Source organism: Macrosteles quadrilineatus, unplaced genomic scaffold, assembly GCF_028750875.1.
Source record: "Macrosteles quadrilineatus isolate MER2022 unplaced genomic scaffold, UCM_ALF_1.0 Scaffold_2__2_contigs__length_208266976, whole genome shotgun sequence".
In the NCBI taxonomy this organism is placed as follows: Eukaryota; Metazoa; Arthropoda; class Insecta; order Hemiptera; family Cicadellidae; genus Macrosteles; species Macrosteles quadrilineatus.
The window spans coordinates 2,406,919-2,431,568 of NW_026542595.1; the positions used below are offsets into that span (position 1 = coordinate 2,406,919).

The window sequence follows — 24,650 nt, forward strand, 5'->3', positions numbered from 1 at the left end:
TGGCCACCATAGTCTAAAACTTTTTGATAAAAAACCCATATATGCGGGATCAAAATTTTATAATAATCTCCCAATCGAAACTAAATCAGAGACTTCCAAAACAATACTTAAAAATAAATTAAAAAGATTTCTCATCAGCAAGGCTATTTTTTCTTTTGAAGAGTTGGATAGTCTTTGAGGTCAAAAACTAATTCAGGATATGTATTTTTTGTTTACAATTTATTTTAAAAAAAAATGTAAGTTCGTGAAATTTTGTTTTTATTTTCTTATTTTATAAATGTATTTAATAAATATTATTCCTACTTGCAGCTGAACTGTTGACACTATTCAATGTATTTTGTACAAGAGATGAATAAAGTAGTTTTGAATTGAATTGAATTTAATCACTTTTTTTATCCCTTAAGGAGTCAGACAAAACCGCCCATGAGGAGTCAGCGCATTGAGCAGAACATTTGGGTGTTCCCACCCAATGGAACATGGGGGGGGGGGTTGTGTACGTCGCCCATGAGGAGTCAGACAAAATTTATAAATAGCAGCATAGGTCGAGTTTGGTATCAAATTAAAGGTCTACGTTAGTAAAACACAATGCCACAACCCTGAACTCAAACGGGCAATGGAGTAAAAAATTACAGCTGTTCAAAGATTCCTTGAGTTTGCAATGCTTATAGCCTACTGTGGGGCGCCCACTAGAAGTTTGAAGAAAGTCACGATCGTAAGCATAGGTGGATATGAACATCAGGTTAAAAATTTTTATTTGTAGAATGCAATACCCAAATTTTGAGCTAAAAAAACAGCTGTGTAAAAAATGGCAGTCGTTCAAAGATTAAAAAAAGCATATTCAAGAAATATTTGAATGGCTGCCATTATTGACTCGGTTGTCTGTTTGAGTTTGAGTTGGCAGCAATGTTGACTTTAATACTTTTAATTTGATACCAAACTCGACTTACGCTGCTATTTAAGAATTTTGTCTGACTCCTCACGGGCCGTCCGTTAAGGGATAAAAAAGTGTTAATAGCTTAAAAGAGTAGATATTTATGGCTATTATTGATATAGCCTACCAAGTATCATTACTTTATCTATATTGGTAAGAAATATGTTACACCTTCCAGGACATTTAAACCACACTGTATTATAGATTATTTTTTTTAGATTTGGACAATAATTTTATTTTACTAACAGCATAGCTATTAACATTTGACTAAAAATATGTTAAACGTGGATGTCATTTAGATAGGGAAGGAATTAAAGTTCCATACCGGACTTAAAGGAGTTACTACTAATGTATTGTCGATCTTGTCAACTGCTAAAGTGCGTGTGCTGTGTGTTTTGCGTCGCTAAACTTGGCTTGCTGTGAGTTCCACCTTGTGTGTCTTAGCATACACCTGGCCTTAAGACTTTGATGTTATGGTAACTTATTTGGTGCACATAGTCTACTTACTTCCAAAAGTCTTTTCAGACAGAGATGCATCGTGGGGTTTTGTGCTTGTTTCCATTTGTCTTTCCTTTATAACTTGTTTCAACTCTTTTTCCATGAATTGCATTCTTCTCAGTTCTTGTTCTTTTTTATTTTCCTAATAAAAGCTATTGTTATAACACAGCATTTCCTTTGTAACATTATTAAAACTCTTATTAGAAAAAATAATTACTAGAGAAAATCAAACAACAACAAAAAAGTCTCAACCAAGAACTTAGACTTTGAACTCAAAAAAATCAGTACTTTCCAAATGACTACTGACTACACAGTGTCTTATTTTATCTAGACCACCATTAGTATGTTAATGTTATAATTCATAAAAAAAGGTAACAATAATTAGATTTGTAAAATTATTTGTCATTCAAGAACCCATCAACCGAACAGTAACTTGAGCCTTCTCTTGTAATCAATCTTTAAATAAATAAAATATTTTTAATGGATATTGGAAGTTAATTCAAATACACTATGACTCATATATTGAAGCCATTGAGGGTTCGAGTGGATCTGTCTATGCTGTGCAGTGGCGTAACCAGGTTTGGAGCGCCCTGGAGCAGAAATTGAATAATCACCCCTGATCACAAACATCACCATACACATATACAGGGTGACAATTAAGTCTTAGGGCGACTTTATAACCTTAAAACGAAAAGAGATAATACAACCAAATTTTGCATATCATTACAGGTAATAGTAAGCAACTTTTTTGTGTACATGGTGATTGGATGGCCCATAGGGAGTAAGTTGAAAATCTTAAAGATAAGCATCAGAGGTGATATGTACATCAAATTAAATTTCTTGTTGAATTAAAAACATTGCCGCAAACCGGACCTCAAATGGACAATCGAGTCAAAAATGACAGCTCTTCAAAGATCTATTGAATTTGCAATGTTATTATACGCTACCTCTTCAGGTCTGCCCTGCTAGAAGAAAGAATCCGGTTTGCGGCATTGTTTTTAGTTCAACTAGTCATATTTTATGTACAGTTGAGAGTATGTACAACAATTTTATGTACGTTGTACGTACCAACCTATGCTTACCTTTAAAACCCCTCCCGGACGGGCGAAATCGTGACATAGGACGGGAAAAAATTAGAGGAAAAAATAAAAATTAATTTTCTTTATTTGTGTTTTGTTTTACAAGTATACATAAAATAAACACAATGGAACACTTCATACTGTCAAAATAATTTTTTACTCGTTTTTATTACTTCCAGGCAAAAGCCGAAATATATATTTTTACTAAACATCTGTTGAATAAGTCTGGTTAGTAAATTAATAGTTTTTGAGCAAGACTTGACAACAAATTGTTTGTAATAGTTGAATTTATTTTACCTAACATCGCATTTTACTGAATTATCGTGTTGTTTTGGTTACAGTTCGGTGTGATAAAATTAATGTTTGAAAGTGATTATTTACAGTGCAGCTACCCGTTACATTACCAATTACCATATTATGTAATTTACAATATGCATCAAAATTCCGTTGTAGTGTTTTCTGTTCTTTGGTTAACTTTCGTATTATATCTCAATTTAAAATTAAATGCCACCAGTAAGACGAAGAACTGTAAGTGGCTGGAGGAATCGTAAACGTGGCCGCTTGCATCAACCACCCAATGGAACATTTTAAGGTTACAGAATGGCAACCACTGTGTGTGATATATCTAGCCTTGGACAGATGAACGTTAAATGTTTACATTGTGGTGGCACATTTTAAGCAAAAAAGATACTGGCCGAGACAGTTCAATTGTTACTCTTTGTTGCCATAAATGAGAGAACCATTTACCTCTTCTGCGGAATTCACCATACTTTCATGAACTTATTGGAAACTCCCAATCTGAAAACAGAATAATCTGAAATCGTAATAACTATGCTGATATATCCGCTACCCGTCTGTGGATGAGTAGAAATGCAGCAGATATATCCACCATCCGTCTTTAAAGATATGACCATGACAACTTCAGGAAATAAATAAAGAACAATACGCAAACAATAAATAAAGACAACGTAATGTTGAGCGTGAAACGTCGAGGGGGGAGCGTAGGAGTGGTGGTAGGTGCGCGGGAGGTGGGGTGGTGCAGGAGAGGGGTTGGCGCGGGTGAGAGGGGGGAGTGTGGGGGAGAGCGCAGTCATGGAAAGAGCAGAAAATTGGCGCCTTGGTAGCGCGAAACATCTGTTTACTGCTCAAGCACCTGCCAGTCTGTCTGAAGAGAAGGCGGATATAACCGCTTCCCGTCCAGAACATCAAAAACCATAAGCAGATATATCCGTCACCTGTCCTTTATCGCCAAAGACTCAGGCAAATATATCCGTCATCCGTCCGCGAAGGGTTAAGATTTTCAACCTACTCCATATGGGCCTTCCCCATGTGACATCCCCCATCGATGACATCCGATCATAATGAACACCATAAAGTAGCTTACTGTTACCAGCAAAGAAATGCCAAATTTGGTTGTGATATCTCTTTTTGTTTTAAAGTTATAAAGTCATCCTAAGACTTAATTGTCACCCTGTCATGGGCGTACCCAGAGAGGGGAGGAGGGGGGCAGCTGCCCCCCCCCCCTAGAAGCCAGGATAAGGTATACAAAATTGAGATCCAAGAAAAATTTTATTGGTACGAGAAAATATGAGTAAGATAGACAGATTTGTTATGAAATGTTTTGACACATGTTATCAATTTTTCATTAGTTTCTGAGTTATTTCTTAAATAAAATCTAAATTCCTACATTTGTAATAAACAGACCAATTTCTTGCAATATGTAGGCCTATAAACTAACAACTTTGTGCAGTATAACCTATTTTTTGTGACATTATTTTGTTTTCATTTGCCTTCAACAATAATGTAATGAACAAAATTGCTCTACGGCATAAGTTATCAGGCATTCTTCAAAATAGTTTACCACACATTTCGGGTGTTTATCTTATCTTATCTTATCTAACAGGGGCAGGTCGAGACCTTAAAGCACTTCATCCGAAATCGAATTATTGCGCACCCCAGACAATTGCTTTCTTGTTGACCTACAAGTTAAAGTGCCCAATGAATGCCTGTAGCTTCCCAATTAGTTCATCCTCAGGAAGGTATCTACCTCTAGCCATATTTCCAAGAGTTATCAATCTAGCGTCAGAGAGCTCGTTACAATCAAAGAGTAAGTGATCAGCTGTCTCTTCTGACCTATCACAGTACCTACAGATCGGTTCACCATCATATAAGCCCATCCGTTGTAAATGTTTCCTGAATCTTCCATGACCAGTTATCAGTTCAACAGTTAATTTAATTCTTCGTCTGTCTAGTCTCAAGAGGTCAGAGGCGACCTTTTTAGAAGGCCTAAACAGAGTAAGCTTGCTGACCCTAAGAAGGGGAACATCGACCCAGCGTTTGCGATGCTTTTCCTTGGCCCATGACGCAATCGAAGAACATGCACTGTTTCGTGAGATACCACAGAAGGGTTGTGGGCCTATCATTGATGTCGCAGAGGCAGTATTTGCCAATCTGTCTGCAGCTTCATTACCTTTAATGCCTGAGTGTCCTGGCACCCAGCAAAGCGTAAGGTCATTTCTCCTACCCAACTCAGACACAGAAGCAAGACAGTCCCACACGAGCCTGGAGTTGAATTCGTAAGAGTTTAATGCTTTTAAGGTCGCTTGACTATCAGTAAAGATATTGATTGTTTTGTCTCTGATATCTTTGTTAAGCTGTTCTCGAGCACAAACCAGAATGGTAGTGACCTCTGCTTGAAAAACAGTTGGGTACACCCCCATTGGAAGACAAATGCCAGTGCCTCCATTTGTCCAATGCACACCTGCTCCAGTGCCCCCATTATTGATCTTAGAACCATCAGTATAGCATTCTAAATCACCTGTGGGTATGGGTCCTTTTCCGCCAGACCAATCCTTCCTATCTGGTATTAGTACTTTGAAAGGCTTTCCAAAGGAGTATTTTTTGGACATTTCGGGTGTTATAAATGGATGTGAAAAGTTGGCATGGACACAAAAATACAGTTAAATGTTTATTGTACAGCTAAGCAACCTGACCTGACTACATTGACGGACATAAAGCCACTTCATAAACTAAGACTTAAAAGCTGGATTATCGAGCTAGGTTGGTTATATTAATGTCACAAAATAGCGTAAAATACGCTAATTTCAGCATATTGTTTTTAAAATTTTCCCGGGGGTATTATGGAATACCCCCCAGGCCCCCCGGTGTGCCGCCCCTGTTTCAAGCACACTCTTCCCCCCCCCCTAGTTTTGATCCTGGGTACGCCCTTGCACCCTGTATAGTAAATTTCCCTCTTAAATGGTTTTCGTGGATGTTTTGTTGATAAACAATCAAAACACATCGTAGCTACATACATTTTTAATTGACAATAAATTACAAATTACATAATAGGTAGTATAATTAGGAGCTAATATATCTCGGGTCTCGGCACTCTATGCTGTCACCATGAGACTGACTCTAATACTGAATATACCGTACCGTCTGAAGATTGAGTGCCAAAATAATAATTGTTAGTGCTATATTATGTAATTTATTGTGGAATAATAACTTAGTACGTACTAGATAACCTGTTGCTCGAAATTGAGCAAAACTTCAGCTTGTAATAAAAAATAAAAAAAACAAAAACGGAAATAGCAAGACCTTAATAAGAGAATCATTCTAAAGTCTATAACTGATTATAGAAATATGCAAAATATTATGTTATAAAAGATTATAAAACTAACCTACAATATTTTAACATAGATCCGCTCTCATACTGCTTTGGTTTGCTCTATTTATGTATTGTAGGTGGGTCCCATCTATGAGAACGTAGATGTCAACCCCACACTGTAAAGTGGGCTTTTCAAACTTAATGTTGCAAGCCAAATCCCTCTCTTGACGCCAACCAGTACGACACGTATAGCACTGTTAAGTTATTTCTACGATAGGTTCTGTTTTAGGCATTTTTAAATTAGGGGCCCCAACCAAAGTCTCTGGTTGGGAACATTAGAGGGCAAGCAAGTGGATCTAACGACGGATCTAGAACGGATTCGCGTTTAACATTATTAGTTTTTGAAAAAAGAAATTAAGGTTTATTTGGTCTGGTGGTGCTCTGTTTTCAGCTTTAAAAATAGCTGCGACATCTATACAGGTCGCATCATTGTAGCGAGGAAAGTCACTTATTTTGTCTCTTATTATGTACATAAGAATCTCACTTGACTCCTCGGAGCTATTGTCCATACAAATTTCTGCCACACTTTTAAAAGATTGGGCAAATGGGTTGGCAATGTGGCCCTGCTTCCTGCATATTTTTTCATTGAATCTTTTCTTTAAATTTTCTATTGTGTTTCATGCGCTGTTGGGTTCCAGTGCCAACGTCGTACTTATATATCTCCGCGTGTTCAGGATGAAATTCTTAAGGAATTAGATTATCTATTTGGAGGTAAAACTTGTCATGGATCTTGAAATTGTAGATCCCCTGTGTGATCCTCTTATCTAAATGAGCTTCTCAGAGCTGACCATGGTAAAGTCTGAATTGAGTTGACTGATTTTATCCAAATGATGTCTAGATCTAAGCCTCACAGCCCTGTTTTAATTTTAAATTGAGATATAATACGAAAGTTAACCAAAGAACAGAAAACACTACAACGGAATTTTTATGCATATTGTAAATTACATAATATGGTAATGTAACGGGTAGCTGCACTGTAAATAATCACTTTCAAACATTCATTTTATCACACCGAACTGTAACCAAAACAACACGATAATTCAGTAAAATACGATGTAAGGTAAAATAAATTCAACTCAACAAAAAACAAACAATTTGTTGTCAAGTCTTGCTCAAAAACTATTAATTGATTAACCAGACTTATTTAACAGGTGTTTAAATACAAATATATATTTCGGCTTTTCCCTGGAAGTAATAAGTCCTGCAGTTTATGGTTAACATTTAAAACTACGTCCATATGTTTAGTTGTAAACAAAGGGAATTGAGTTTGATTAAATGTCAACAGATAGCGCCGCCGTTCCCAAACTTTAATCCTTAACTGTACTTAAGTGATGTCCTTTCTTAATATTCTGAGACGTATTTGCACATCTACGTGAAAATACTTTCAATTTGACACCTCAAACGTTAAAATCCGTCAAGCCGTTATTGAGTTATGACTGTGAAAAGAAAACTGCTTGCGTATTAAAATATAGATACTTCGTCTGGATGGCTTAAAAAGAGTCCTTTCGACACAGATCATTAACGAACTGTTGTTACAGTCATTTTAGATGCAATACGTATTAATCTGCCAACACAATAATAAATTAATATTTTATTATTTGAATTAATTTACATATTTACTGATATAAATGTCAATGTATGGTTAGGCTGTGTTTGTAGTAAAATATAACACAATTATAAACACTAAACAAAAAATTTTGATAATTACACGATATAGTATAATCAGGTCTATTTACTTCGGTGTAGCTAGCGGACGACTTTTATAGCTATAAAAATGTACATTAATGATATCGGCTTTTGCTAGGTTCTCTTATGTTTAATGTTGAAAATCAACAACTTTAGCCCCCCAACGAAAGTACAGTATTGCAGATTTTAAAACAGCAGTTTTTCTGCAGTATGATGTAAATCTTCACCGAATATTTTTTGTAAAAAAAACAACTACAGTAGAACCTCTTTAATCCGAACCCCTGTAATCCGAACGTCCACTAATCCGAACGCCTCATTGCTGTACTCTATACACAGTACAGTAGTTCTTTATTGTATGTATACTGTATTTATTTATATACGCACCATAGTTATTTCAATTGTAATGTATAGTAGGCCTACTGTTTATTCCTTATGTTTAATACTATTATATAAATTCTGTATTCTACTTTAAAAAGCACTTTTCACTTTTCCCTAGCTTTGTTATGTAAAAACAACAATATGTTCTGTAATCCGAACTATTCAATAAACCGAACTACCCCCGGTCCCAATTAGTTCGGATTAAAGAGGTTCTACTGTATACAGTATTTAAAATTTGGTAAAAATTTAAAACCTCTAAATAAAGCAAAGGAATATACTATTTTATAACCTAAAAACTTCTATATAATTTGAGCAGTCGTTTTTGTTTTATAAATAACTAGCTGTTACCCACGGGCTTCACCCCGTTTGACTTCATAAGTACTACATTAATAAAACCAAAGATTACATATGCTACGCAAAATTTTGCGTAGCATATGTAATCTTTGATAAAACTATTGATTTGTTAAGCTAACCTGAAATAAACAAAACAAAATACAGTAATACAAACAAATAATCACACCTGATTTTAATCCTACTACTAATATTATAAATGAGAAAGTTTGGATATATGGATGTATGTTTGTGACAAGTGAACGCGAAAAATACTGGTCGGATTGGGCTGAAATTTGGCATGATGATAGCTCACATTCCCGATTAACATATAGGCATATTCTTATTTCAAAAATCCTTTCGGGCTCCGCCCCAGTGGCTCTGGAGTTTCCCATGTTAACCTTATGAGAAATGGAATTATTGAATCTTAACAGCTGTTTCAATTAAACAAGTTGGTTCTGTTCTATGATGTTCAATAGCATTAAAGTTACAAGGATTACCAACAGGGTGCAACACTATTATTTCTTTTACATTTATGACAACAGCTAATTTGCAACCAAAAGGTGAGTGAGCGTAGCGAACGAACTTCAACCTGGAGGCGAGTTAGCGTAGGGAACGAGCTCCAACCTAAAGGTGAGTGAGCGTAGCGAACAAACTTCAACCAGGACGTGATTGAGCCATGCGAACGAGATAATCTTGAAAATTAAGAAGTTAAACGGGGCAAAGCCCGCGGGTTACAGCTAGTAAGGTAATAAATTTAAAGAATAACATAGGTACAAATAAGTACAGCTGATATTTTTTAACATTAGGTATATCGAAAGTTCCCTTCGGAAAGCAATTACGACCTTAAAGGGCAATTTATGAAATAATGGATAGTTTTGCCTAAGGTTTCTCGTCACGATGAACATTTAAAGTAGCCTATATGGTTTATGGGGGTGCGACTTGTAGTTTTCTCAAAAGTTCATGGGTACTTTTGGCTTTATATATAGATGGTTTAAGTAATTTATTTTCTAATTAAAATCATAGCTTAGTAAGTAAAAAATAGTTCACATTATATTCAATTGCAAGACTGATCACTAATAATGTGTAGGAACGTTTATGACAAGTGAAACCCCAGTTGACGCCTGTAGACTTCAGCGAGCACCATGGTGACAGTGATGAATTAGAAACTATATACAAATATTAAATTTGAGGACGGATATTTATTATTTATACAGTGTGTCCCCTAACTCTCAGGACAAATGTATATAGCCGTTATTGCTTAGGTCAAGACAAACACATTTCACCATAGGAATATGGGTATGTGGTGCCTAGTTTACCGTCTGTCTGTATTTATATGTAAAGAAAAAAAAACTCCTAAATGGTTTGAGATTTTGCAAAAATGTTTATCTTATTAAGACCTATTTTCGTTTATTTAAAAGCATAAACCATTTCAAAATGGCGGGCATTTGATGCCAAATTTCGCAAAACCCGTTAACTTTACAAAAATAATGCAAGAGAAAAAAAGTTAGTAAATTTTATGCAGTTTTCAATGATTCTTTATTTGTTAAGGATGGATAAATAATAACAGAGAAATTTGTTCTTTTCATAATGCCTGACCACTTTTCTCCATTTAAACAATCTTTTTTTAAATTATTTTATTAACAATCTGTTCAAAGGTTGAACAATAAGCAAATGAAATAACAATACAACATTAAAAGTTAACTTGAAGAACATAAGGTAGTATTGACAAAAATGTTAATACTCCTTTTACATTGTCTACATATAATATGAAACCTTAAGAAAAATAATCTACAGGGTGGTAAAAAAGTCCCAGGACAGTTAAATATTTTAAAAAATAATGTAGATAGAGCTACAATATTTGGTACAAAGTTACAGGGCATAAAACTTTATTTTAACACATATTCAGTGATCCAATAACTCTTCAGGGGGACGGCCCACAAGGAGTCGGAAGAAAATCTTAAATAGAAGCATAGGTCAATATGCACATCAAATTAAAAGTCTTTTTTAGTAAAATACAATGCCGCAAACTGCACTTCAAAAGGTTGATCCTGCGCAAAATGGCAGATGTTCAAAGATTTCTTGAATCCGCCATTTTGAATCTTTGAATGACTGCCATTTTTTACTCAGGCATTCTGTTGAGCTTGAATTTACAGCATTGTAATCTACTAGTGAAGATCTTTAATTTGATGTGCATATCGACCTATGCTTACGTTAACAATTTTCTTCCGATTCCTAGGGCAGAGCCCCCTGAGGAGTAAGCGTATAATAGCAATGTAAATTAAATGAATCTTTGAACAACTGTCATTTTGCGCAGGATCAACCTTTTTAAGTGCAGTTTGCGGCATTTTATTCTACTAAAAAAGACCTTTAATTTGATGTGCATATTGACCTATGCTTCTATTTAAGATTTTCTTCCGACTCCTTGTGGGCCGTCCCCCTGAAGAGTTATTGGATCACTGAATATTTTATTTTATTTTATATACCAACGGAACATCTCCAATTTTATAGTCTAGACATAACAATATTTCTCTTAGGTGACTGTAGAATTTAAATACATTTTTGTAAACATTTCAACCCAGCAATAAATAAGTACATATGTAACAATAACAATAAATATGTATAAATATATATAAGTATAACAACAATAAATATATAGTAGATAACAACAACAATATAAATATATGAAAAAATAAAGCAAATCTGAACATTTGATGGATGCCTGCAACAAATAACAAGTTTTTTACAGAGAAGAAAGGAAAACAGTCAATATATATTCAAATAAATAACAAACAGATTAACAAGTGATAGAATATATAACGGTAAATAACAACAATAAATAGGTGAAATTAGTCGTTCATGCCTGCAACCCAGCAATCCTCCTCCTGAGAGTCGCCACACTGTCGTGGAAGAAATCAACAGATCCAGCGATGCTGTTGCCAGACCTTTGAAGACGAGACATCGTGCTGTTATAATAGAGTTTTATAACCTGTAACTTTGTACCAAGTATTGTAGCTCTATCTGCATTATATTTTAAAATATTTAACTGTCCTGGGACTTTTTTACCACCCTGTATAAATCAGGAGTTTAGACATAACAGCTGATTGAATAATTTTTTAGCGAATTTCCCAGATAGGGAATAAGCTATTAGCGTAGGTCTCATGGTAAGACCTAGACCCGGGACCGATTTACTTTTTCATTTTGAGGTCCCCATAGGCCAAAAACACCATCCGTTCAAATTCATATATATATATATATTTATTTATATATATATTTATTTATTTATATATATATATATTTATATATGTGTCCGTTAGCTCGATAACTCGAGCAAAAATGATCCAATTTTGATGACATTTGGTACAAACGTGTAAACCTACGTTTATTCGAACGAGTTCGCAAACCAGCATAATCGGACTATGGCAACAGGGGTTTATCGGGGGTTTTATGGAATAAAAATATATTTTTCCCATTTTTCACCCTAAAAACTTTTAATTTCTAAATTTCTCTCTAGACCATTTTGATGGGCTTAAAAAACAAATAATTTAGTATTTTGAAGTATTTTTGAATGTTCATTGACTACCTACGGAGAAAATTAAAATAATTGTAAATTTAAAATTCCCATGGTATTCTTATGGAGAATAAATAAACCGTTGTAGTTTGCTTGTTTATGGATATATTTTAATCAAATTTGGCAATTTGGTTTATTTCATACTAAGCTATCAATATTTCAATAAAAAAAAAAAAAAAAAAACACACCTCAATATCTTCCCCATAGCAGCAAACCTAACTACTCACTAAAATTATTGTTATTTAAATAGGAAATAAATCTGAAAATTTATAAGGAATATTTTAGTAGAAATCAAGCTGGGTAAATGGAAATTTGCTTAGTATATGCAGGTTTGCTGCGACAGGGGGTATTTTGTTATCTACAGGGTGAGTTTCTATTAAGTGCGTTAATTTTTACCAGTTATTCTACTCACTAAAAGGAACAAAAAATGCCAAACAAAAATTTTCCAACCCCACCTGTTAGGCTGTAATGGCCGATTATGTGAATTTTTAAAATTACCTGTAGTAGCTTCACTAAAACGAGCGTATAAATTTAGCCAATGCACGCACAACATAATAACTTATACCAATGAAAAGAGCGTTAAATTTCCTACAAAACCATTGCAACATCTTTAACATACAACCATATTTTCACCGTTGTATGTCTCACATAACATAAATAAAGAAGTTTGTAAATGACTTCTTTATAACTTCAAAGTGGTGTTACAACTATTAACACTAATGTGATGTTTTGTCAAATTACGTAAAAAACTTCCACATTTCATGCCCTTTAAAATGATGTAAAATTAGGTCAAAACTGCGTCAGGGTCAGAGTTTTGGGAATCAAAACATTGAACCAAATGTAATACAGTATCTGTTATTTTCTTAGTTATCTTTTAATCAGCTGACATTTGATCAGCTGGGTGTTAAACTTCGTTTACAAAACCAGCTGATTTCAATTGTTGGCTTGTAAACTTTCAAATTATTAACAATTTTATGAACATACTTGGAAAATATTTTAATTGTTTAATGCTATGTTGGTGTTCACCAACGAAGTATCTTGATATGATTTTATATTCCTGATATGTTCTCAAATGCCTGAATATGTAATCAAACCTGAAAACAAGTGAGCGCAGCGAACGAGCTCCAATCTAAAGGTGAGTGAGCGTAGCGAACGAACTTCAACCGGGACGTGATTGAGCCATGCGAATACTTATGAAGTTAAACGGGGCAAAGCCCGTGGGTACAGCTAGTTTATAATAGTATTGTTGTCTTTGAGCCTACAAAATTCAGTTAAGACATTGGATAACCTCGCCGATCGCTCTAAGCGTAAAGACTTGGCCAGTTTTACGCTCATATTAGATAGATTAAAATCTGAATTTTATTAAATTGTTCCGAATATTTACAAATTTATAAAATATTTACAATTTATAAAATAATTTATTTTATAAATTGTTCAAGGTATGAGAAAAAAATCTTTGTTCTTTTCCCTTCAATTTGACGTTTAATAGTATAATTATCTTTAATAGTCCTCAAGTAACAAAAGTTTTTTTCATTTCCTCCAAAAAGTTCCGCCCCCAGAGCATTTCGCCCTAGAGCGACCGCTCCACGGTCGCTACACCAATAATGATGTGACAATCATGAGACAGTTTGGTTTAGCATTAACGTGCCAACCATTAAATAACTTTAAAAAATAATGTATGTATGTAATAAAAGTAAGAAATTCTTAATTGAATAAAATAGGCCTACTGCTTACTCCCAGCAATTTGGGGGACTTGAGCTATAATTTGGATAGCTCTTTTTTAAAGAACCAAAATTTTTTCACCCTGGGTAGCTGAGCCCCATATACAATCAGTCCATAAGAAAAAAATATGCGGGATCATAAGACAAGAAATAAACGGTTTCAGCAATACATTCTTTCTCCCATAAGCTTGTCAAAACCATGCGGTGGGAGTAACTATGATATTTTATAGGAAAAGTCACAAAAGTTGCAATAACTTCTGAACCGTAGTTGTTACAGCAAGAGAGGATTGCACTAATTTGTTTATAATTATAAGGACCATAACACATCAACTTTAATCAAAACCGGCTTTATTCCTATAATCAGATTTTTTGTTATTGAGCGGAGCGAGCGAAGCTCTTATACGTCGACTCTTATGCATTTCGTAATACGCAAACTCCTCCTAGACGGCTGAATCAATCGTTTTCAAATTTTGCATGGTGATAAAGACCATATCGGTGAGTGCCAACATCTATATGGCGTTAAAAATAACTCTCAGGAATCCGCCCCACTGGGTCTCAAAGTTTCAATGTAATCCTTATGGAAGCAGTATTTGACACATAAACAAAGACATATGATCAGCTGTTGAATTTTGAATGCAGTAGATAAAGAAATAGCTGATAGCGTTATTCCACGGATATTAGAACAGAAACGGTATGGACCATAACTATAATCAAATGACGACACTAGCTTGAGATAGTCCTCTGCTTGAGGTCCGTGACGTAGGAAGTGGTGAAGGAAGTAGACAAGGCGAGCTGTCCGGAGTGTAGAAACTGTTTATGACGATTAGATTAAGGTATCTGCAATCATAAAATGCTATTGGAAAGGAAGGAAACAGGTCCGCGACGTAGGAAGTGGTGAAGGAAGTAGTAAAGGCGAGCAGTCTGGAGTGTGGAAACTGTTTATGCCAAATAGATGAAGGTATCTGCATTCCTAAAATTCTATGGGAAGGGAGGAAAACAGGTCCACGACGCAGGAAGTGGTGAAGGAAGTAGTAAAGGCGAGCAGTCTGGAGTGGGAAAAGTGTTTATGACGAGTAGATTAAGGTATCTGCATTCCTAAAATTCTATGGGAATGGAGGAAAACAGGTCCACGACGTAGGAAGTGGTGAAGGAAGTAGTCAATGGGAGCTGTCCGGAGTGTGGAAACTATTTATGACGATTAGATTAAGGTGTCTGCAATCCTAAAATGCTATTGGAAGGGAAGGAAACAGGTCAGCGACGTAGGAAGTGGTGAAGGAAGTAGTAAAGGCGAGCTGTTCGGAGTGTGGGATCTGTTTGTGACCATAAGATTAAGGTATTTGCAATCCTATGATGTTATAGGAAGGGAGGGAAATAGGACCGTGACGTAGGAAGCGGTGAAGGAAGTAGTAAAGGCAAGCAGTCCGGACTGTGGGAACTGTTTTTTACCATTAGATTAAGGTATCTGCAATCCTAAAATGCTATGGGAAGGGAGAAAAACAGGTCCGTGACGTAGGAAGTGGTGAAGGAAGTAGTAAAGGCGAGCAGTCTGGAGTGTGGAAACTGTATATGGCGATTAGATTAAGGCATCTGCATTCCTAAAATTCTATGCGAAGGGAGGAAAACAGGTCCACGACGAAGGAAGTGGTGAAGGAAGTAGTCAATGCGAGCTGTCCGGAGTTTGGGAACTGTTTATGACGATTAGATTAAGGTATCTGCAATCCTAAAATGCTATTGGAAGGGATGGAAACAGGTCCGCGACGTAGGAAGTGGTGAAGGAAGTACTAAAGGCAAGCTGTTCGGGTTGTGGGATCTGTTTGTGACCATTAGATTAAGGTATTTACAATCCTATGATGTTATGGGAAGGGAGGGAAACAGGTCCGTGACGTAGGAAGCGGTGAAGGAAGTAGTAAAGGCAAGCAGTCCGGACTGTGGGAACTGTTTTTTACCATTAGATTAAGGTACCTGCAATCCTCAAAATGCTATAGGAAGGGAGGAAAACAGGTCCGTGACGTAGGAAGTGGTGAAGGAAGTAGTCAAGGCAAGCAGTCCGGACTGGGGGAACTGTTTGTGACGATTAGATTAAAGTATCTGCAATCCTAAAATGCTATGGGAAGGGAGGAAAACAGGTCCGCGACGTAGGAAGTGGTGAAGGAAATAGGAAAGGCGAGCAGTCTGGAGTGTGGAAACTGTTTATGGCGATTAGATTAAGGTATCTGCATTCCTAAAATTCTATGGGAAGGGAGGAAAACAGGTCCACGATGAAGGAAGTGGTGAAGGAAGTAGTAAAGGCAAGCAGTCCGGACTGTGGGAACTGTTTTTTACCATTAGATTAAGGTATCTGCAATCCTCAAAATGCTATAGGAAGGGAGGAAAACAGGTCCGTGACGTAGGAAGTGGCGAAGGAAGTAGTCAATGGGAGCTGTCCGGAATGTGGTAACTGTTTATGACGATAATATTAAGGTATCTGCAATCCTAAAATGCTACGGAAAGGGAGGAAACAGTTCCGCGATGTAGGAAGTGGTGAAGGAAGTAGTAAAGGCGAGTTGTTCGGAGTGTGGGATCTGTTTATGACGATTAGATTTAGGTATCTACAATCTTAAAATGCTATGGGAAGAGAGGGAAACAGATCCGCGACGTAGGAAGAGGCGAGAGAAGTAGTAAGGTGAGCAGTTTGGAGTGTGGGAAATGGAAACCGCTTTTAGCAGTTATAATGTACCGTATTTGCAAAGCTGAAATGCTAGAGAAGGGATGGAAGCATCCCCCACGTCATAGGGAATGGTGAAAGAAGTAGTAAAGGCTAGCAGTCCGGATTGTGGGAATGTTTGTGGCAATTAGATTAACGTATCTAAAATACTAAAATGCAATGGAAAGTGATGAATACAGGTCCACGACTTAGGAAGTGGCTTAGGAAGTAGTAAAGTATAAGCATCAGCATAGTGTGAGATCCGTCTGTGGCAGTTAGATTAATGTATCTTCAATACTAAAGTGCTATGGGAAGAGAGGGAAACATGTCCACGACGTAGGGTGTGGTGAAGGAAGTAGTAAAGGTGAGCAGTGTTGTGTTTGGGAATGGACTATGTATCTGCAATGCTAAAATGCTACGGGAAGAGACTGTAGACTGTATATTATAATGATTACGAAGCACGAATCGATACATATTTTCGATACATGCAATCGTTTACAATCGAAATTTACAACTGAGTTGACAACAGCTGATTTTTACTCCATAGAGGCTAATTACGATTTTTACTCCCTAAATATTAAAAATGCTACTTTAGACCCGCCACGCATGCATTAAAAACTACTGTTTTTACTGCAGTACGACAAAAACAATATAATATGAACCATTGAAGGCTCCGCTCAATTTTGTGGATGCCTCTGCGAACGCCACCTAGTTTTATGAGCTTTTTTATGGGAAAATAACATAAGTTACAATAACTTTTGAACCATATTTTTTACAGAAATGGAATTTGTACCATTTTGTTTAGAATATCAAAATCATATCTTTTTATTGACCTTGCGGTTGAAGTTAAATCAGTCATTTATTTGGGGGATACTAATATTGATATGCTGTCACAAACCTGCGAAACAAATTACTTGCGTAGGCTGATGAAAGAATCTAACACTATACAAATTGTCAGCGAGCCTACAAGGGTGACAGAAACCTCAGCAAAATTGATTGATCACATCATAGTAGACAAATCAGCCGAGATTGAAAGAGTTGGAGTCATAGACACCCCCAGCATAGTTGACCACAGAGGAATGAGGATGACTGATCATAAACTAATATATTGTTGTATATCTTGTAAGAAAGACAAAAGGGGGTCGAAGCTAATCACATTTAGAGATTTTTCTAAATTTAATGCAGATACTGCACTAAACATAATTGCTGATACTAACTGGAATTGTGTGTACAAGCTAGAGTCTCCTGATGAGATAGAGCAATTTATTACTGATCATATAAAGAAAGTGTTTGATGAGGTTGCTCCTATTGTTTGTAAGAAGGTAACACGGAAAAAAGCTCCCTGGATAAATGAAACAATTAAAGAATTGTCAATTGTTAAAAATAAACACCGTAACAAATATTGGAGGACCAGAGATTCTTCAGACTGGTATGAGTATAAAACCATAAGAAATAGTTTGAATTTCATGATCCAAGAGGCTAAGAAAATATTCTTTTCTAACAAGCTTGCCTCATGTGAAAACCCTGCAGAGTTCTGGAATTGTTTAAAAAATTGTGAGATTGTAAGTAGTAAGAGGAATAGTAGGCTCCCCCCAGATTTAGACATTAATAAGATAAATGAATATTTTGTCAATATGGGATCTTGTAATGATATAGACATTGAATTGCTAAATAAACTTCAACAATATAAAAAACATGGAGATAACGATAAGTTTGAATTTAAAATGATTACAGAAAATGATGTTAAAGAGGCAATGAACTCAATAAAATCAAAAGCTGTAGGTGTTGATAGTATATCGATACAAATGATAAGATCTGTTAGCCCATATGCAATTGGAGCAATAACACATTTGATAAACATGAGTCTGGCCTCAGGTGTTTTCCCTACAAGTTGGAAGATTGCTCATGTGAAACCATTGCCTAAGGTTGCTGCGCCAAAAACCGTCCAGCATTTAAGACCTATCTCCGTGTTACCTGCAATGTCTAAAATAATGGAAAAGATAGTAACTAAACAAATTGCTTCATTTCTAGATGACTTTGATATATTGCCTAAGCTACAGTCAGGGTTTAGAAAAAACCACAGTACTTGTACTGCACTGACTAATATGTTTGCGGATCTATTCGATGCCAAAGATAAAGGCCTATACAGCACATTAGCTATTCTAGATTATTCCCAAGCATTTGACTCTATTGATCATGAATTGTTATTGGCCAAAATGAAGTGCTATGGCTGTAGTGAAAAAGTTGTTTGTTGGTTTCGGTCCTATTTGGAGTCCCGACTGCAGGTTACCAAAATTGGGAGTGAGACATCAGATCCGCTTTGCAAATTGCGCGGTGTTCCTCAAGGTAGTTGTTTAGGACCTGTGCTGTTCAATTTGTACACGTCTGACTTGTCCAGAAGTGTAGAATATTGTACGGCACACTTGTATGCTGATGACTGCCAACTACACTTGTCATACAAGCCAGACAAGACATCAGAAGCAATCCGGCTCATCAATGCTGATTTGCACAGCATTTTTCAATGGTCTGTCATGAATGGCCTTGGATTGAATGTTGACAAGTGTGTAGTCATGCATACTGGACCAAACATTATGATGCAGGAATTGAGTAAATCTGCTATAGAAGTCACCCTTGATGGCATGAGATTGTCTGTTTGCGACACTGTCAACACACTTGGTGTTGTACTTGACAAAGACCTCTCTTTTTCTGACCATGTCACATCTGCAGTTCAACGTGCAGTGGGTAGACTGAGAGGTCTTAGCAGATTTAAAACTCTACTGCCAGAATATGCCAAAATGCAACTCATGCGGTCCTTGGTCCTCCCAGCCTTTACATATTGCTTTCCTGCATATGGAAACAGCATCTCTAAGGAGGATATGGCACGAGTTCAAAGAATTCAAAATTCAGCAGTAAGGTTCATTTTTGGCCTTAACCGCTTTGACCACGTGTCCTCCTTCCGAGATGCTGCAAAGCTCATCCCAATGGATGAAATATGCAGGAGGCTGACCTGCTGCCTGGTCCACAAAGTGCTCACGCTGGGAGAGCCTCAGTACCTCAGCGAGAGGCTTAAGTACAGGGGGGAGATCTGCCTGCGTGGTACTCGTTCCGACCGCAGGCTTCACTTTCCTAAAGTGAGGCTTGAGGTTGGAAGAAAGTCATTTTCTTATTTTGGCCCGCAGTTGTATAATGGCCTCCCTCAGGACATAAAGAGCTCCAAATCGTATGGCTCATTCAGGGCCGCAATGCAGAAAAACAAATGTAAATTGTAAATGTTTTTTCTTTGTAGTTTTTTTTGTATATTAAATTTCTGTATATATTAGGTTAGTTTAGTTTTAGTTTGACTTGAGTAAGTTTGAAAATCATGTATATGAAACTCGCTTGTAAATAAAGGCCTTTTTATTTATTTATTTATTTATCAAGGACCAGAACATTTAACCACAACTAATTTCCATCAGAACCGGATTTTTTCCTAAATTCCGATTTTTTTTTTCATGGGAAACAACAACATAAGTTACAATAACCTTTGAACCATATTTTTTACAGAAATAGGATTTGTACCTACCATTTTGTCTCCAAAAGGACCACAACATATTAGTTTTAATCGAAACTGTCTTTTTTATAAAATCTGATTTTTTGTTTTTTATAGGGGTAAGTTACAATAACTTTTAAACCGTAATTTTTACAAAAATGGGATTCGTACCATTTTGTTTGGAATTTACTAAACTTTTATCAAAATTGTCTGGCCATTTTTGAGAAAATCAGATTTTTCTGTTATTTTATGGGAAAATTACCATTAAAAATAAAAATTTCCAAAAAACGAAAAAAGGGCCTGGATATACCATATATAAGTACCTACATACCAAATTTCATCAAAATTGGACTACAGGTGTGGTCTGTAGCTCGTCTAAACACATACAGACACACACACACACACACCCACACACACACACACACACAGACATCACTTTGAAAACGACTTTTTAAGGGGGACCCAAAACGGATATATGAATTCAAACTCAAAAATTTTGACAAAAACAATACTTTCTCCAACAATATATGTACTATGGTATAGGGGGAGAAAGTAAAAAATAACTCTTCCCATTAAAATTACATGTTGGTCCAATTTTGTTCATAAAATATCAAATAAAATACATTTTACCATAGACAAAATGAATGAAATATAGACTGTCAGCCGTGCTGCGGTTACCATGGTGACCATAGGTTCTGGCGCACACCACTGGGAGCGCTGTGTAGTTACGTAGCGCGTATTCTGTAACTACATGGCGCTCCCACCAGTGTGCGCCAGAACCAATGGTAACCGCATCACGGCTGATGGTCTATATTTAATTATTTTTGTCTATGATTTTACGTAATTAAAATTAAGTATTATAGTCCAGGCAAATTAGATCAAATATAGGGTGTGCTCCCCAAAAAATCGTCTAAAGCTGAAAAGTGTTTTAATACCTTTTGGGGGTCCCAAATAAGACTCCTGTGAGTTTGCGACGGATTCTGACGTCTGCTTAAGTTTTGGGAGTCGAAAAACTAAGAAAATTTTGCACTTTTTTCAGTTTTTCGCTTATAACTCCTAAATAACGAATCCTAACGAAAATGTTGTTCAAAGGTGTCTTTTAGTGCATTAAATTCCGCGTCGATTGATGTTAAATACGTCAAAATCGGCTGAGCCGTTTAGCCGCTGTAGCTTTTCAAAGGTGGGATATTTTCATCAACATGGCCAAAAGGTTGATTATTTGACCAGTTTTTGGCTTAAAACTCCTAAACGACGCATGCTATACAAAAATGCACCTGTAGTTAGTTTAGCAAACACAAAATTCTGCGTATAATGTTTTTTTTATTAATCAATAACGGCAATTGATTGTTACCTACTTTGTATGGACGCCATTTCATTGAAAAAAAAGTATTAAAGTTAAAGTTGGGAAATTTTAATAACATTGGTAACAACATAGATTAAGACCTGTCCTTAAATGGATTATGAATTATTAGATAGTGGTTTATTGCATGATGGTCATCCAGAGGTTTATCTAATAAGGTGTGATGAGAGTAAGACCCCCTATGTAATTTAAAGTCTAATATTGTTGTCTGAGGTTCCGAAAATTCTAGGATTCATCCCAACCACCCATTATATACTATCTATCCCTGTATTCATCTTTCAGTTTTTGGCTTACTAACGCATGCTATAGAAAAAATGTTCCTGTAGTTAGTTTGAAGAGCATAAACGTCTGCGTAGAATGTTTTCCAATTCATTAAGATCGGCTTCACCATTTAACCGCTATTGATTGTTAACACTAGATCAGATGCTTGTCAAGTTTAAAATCTTACCATTGAAATCTGCCAAACAACCAGCCTAATTACCAAAAACATAGGGGATATGGCAGTGAATCTATCCACTAGTGTGACGTCATGGATCGTGCAGCATGGCCTATGAACAAGTAAGTGCTCATGAGGGCAACATCTTACTGTGGAGAGTTTTTTCCGAGATAGGGGAATCAATGATGTGGACCTAGCCCGATGGTTCGCTGGCAGGCCCATCGCAGTGAATGCTACCCATCAAGTTAAGGTATATTGTGGGATCACCTCTTCAACATATTATCAGCAAGTTGACAATATAAACTCCACGGATACGGTGGGATCAAAAAGAAATTCATCAAATGGTTCCAGTGTCACGACCCATTTACTGAAAATAGTTCGCTCATGTCAATCAGCTCAGCAGTTATCCCATATGATAGCATCAACGCGAGATATGTATAAAGCATAATGGAAAGGCACAGCTTGCAAGAAAATCGTAAATAGGCAAGCCTATAATGACCATAAACTGTGCAGAATAAAAGGAAGTAGTGACATTAATCGCGAGCTGTGATGGCAACAGCAAAGGTTAAAGAAGAATCCGCCCCCTCAGTCAATGCGTGATATTCCATATTAAATCCAAGCCTCAATTTGAATCATACTTTGGATTAAAAATAGGTCCGTACCCACTAGCGCAGTTTGAAGAAAGCGTGATGTAGAAGAGTCGAAAATCTAACTATTCATGTAGCCTAAAACTACTCATGCTGTTTACTCCAATCAATGTGGATCTCACTGTGTTCTGACGGGTTACAACGCTTGGCGAAGTTGCAGAAGCAGGTTGGCCCTATACATGGTTGGGAGCAGAAAATATCCAAATCAAGTGAGGGTTGGTCTCTTCTAGAGGACACTTTCAACTAATTTTGACTTTGATTCTAACAAAAGGGGCTGCTCATCCACCAATCCTTTAGAGCTCATTCAAAATTGTACTTAATTCAGAGAGATAGGTATGGAAAATTAACGTCAATGGGTTAACTCCCATCACTACGGCTAATCCACCGGTTCGACAAGAACTTCTCAACTCCGTCTACCTATCTCCACCATCGTGTACATGTTAAAAATGTTTACATTTTCTCGCTCCATATGAAATGCTGGGATATAATGCACTACTGTCTGAAAGACTTGCAAGGGGCACGATTATCTCAATTCGATATCTGACAAAAAAGATGGTACCGAATGTCACCATTTGTGGCAAGACCAATAAGAGCAAAGAATAAATCCTTATTCTTAAGATTCCAATGATGAGAAGTAGAAAAGTTATATGGTAAAATCTACAAAAAATTCCAATCTTTTTTTAATAGGCTAAATACATAGTAAAACTATGTACATCCGTCCCATTATCATCTTTTATTTATTAAGCTAAAAAATAACATTTTTGCTATTTTTAATAAAATCTTTCTCGTTGTAATATTTTATTATATATTAGAATCGCTTAACATCATTCCGGAGTGTCCAGAGATGGGATCGTATAAATGGGAGCTTAGGACGAATCCTAGAATTTTTGTAACCCCCTCAACAATATTAGATTTAAAATTGCATAGGGGGTCTTGCTACCCTTCCCTTCACACATTCTTGGATAAACCTCTGGATGATAACCATGAAATAAACCACTATCTAGTCATTCATAATCATAACTCTACGCAAAATGTTGTGTTTTCCAAACTAAATACAGGCGCATTTTTTGTATAGCATGCGTCGTTTAGGAGTTGTAAGTCGAAAACTGGTCAAATAATCAACCTTTTGGACATGTTGATGAAAATATCCCACCTTTGAAAAGCTACAGCGGCTAAACGGCTCGGCCGATTTTGACGTATTTAACATCAATCGACGCGGAATTTATTGCACTAAAAGACACCTTTGAACAACATTTTCCTTAGGATTCGTTATTTAGGAGTTATAAGCGAAAAACTGAAAAAAGTGCAAAATTTTCATAGTTTTTCGACTCCTAAAACTTAAGCAGACGTCAGAATCCGTCGCAAACTCACAGGAGTCTTATTTGGGACCCCCAAAATGTATTAAAACACTTTCCAGCTTTAGACGATTTTTTGGGGAGCATATGTCTAATTTGCCTGGGCTATTAAGCATTTATTTTGAAAGAACGTTAAACATTTTACAGAGCTATTGAGAAAAAAGTTACTTTACAACTGATGACGTACCTGAATAGCCATAATTCTCAACCTTTCTCTCAGTTCCTGCTGTTCTTGAAGAAGTTCTAAAATATCAGTTTTTAGTTGCACAACCTCATTTTCTCTTTCTTTTGCAGTTTCTTGAGCCTCTTTACTTTTCAACCTTTCCCTTTGTAATGTTTCTGCATAACTGTCATCTATTTTCCTTATATGGAATGCTATATTATCCTTAAAATCTGTAATGGTTCTGCAAAACAACACTTTAATGGTTAGGAGGAATCAAATCTTCTTTAACTAAAGACAGTGCTCACTGTTCAAATAATTCTATAATATCTTAAAAATAGTTCTGGTTTTATTGTTCAATTTATTGCTATCTGATGTCATGGATGTACACGTTAAATAAGGAGCTCAATGTTCCTGGTAAATAATGTATTTAAGTTAAAGCTACTTGAAATGCTGGTTGTAACTGTACAACTGATTTAAGTCATTGATTGTAAGGAAACATAATGCAAAATTAGATAATACTAGCTGTAACCCGCGGGCTTTGCCCCCGTTTAACTTCTTAATTTTCAAGATGATCTCATTCGCATGGCTAATCACATCCTTGTTGAAGTTTGTT

The 24,650-nt window shown here is 36.2% G+C and overlaps 1 protein-coding gene across 1 annotated transcript in view; it reads right to left on the reverse strand.

The window, feature by feature from the left end:
- LOC128985647 (uncharacterized) overlaps nt 1–24,650 on the reverse strand; it is a 133,177-nt gene that overhangs the window by 22,675 nt on the left and 85,852 nt on the right. Inside the window, exons 7-8 of the mRNA XM_054405387.1 lie at nt 24,062–24,278; nt 1,439–1,571 (exon numbers count right to left, since the gene is read on the reverse strand). Coding sequence (XP_054261362.1) covers nt 1,439–1,571; nt 24,062–24,278 — 350 coding nt within the window. The remainder of the gene's footprint in view (nt 1–1,438; nt 1,572–24,061; nt 24,279–24,650) is intronic.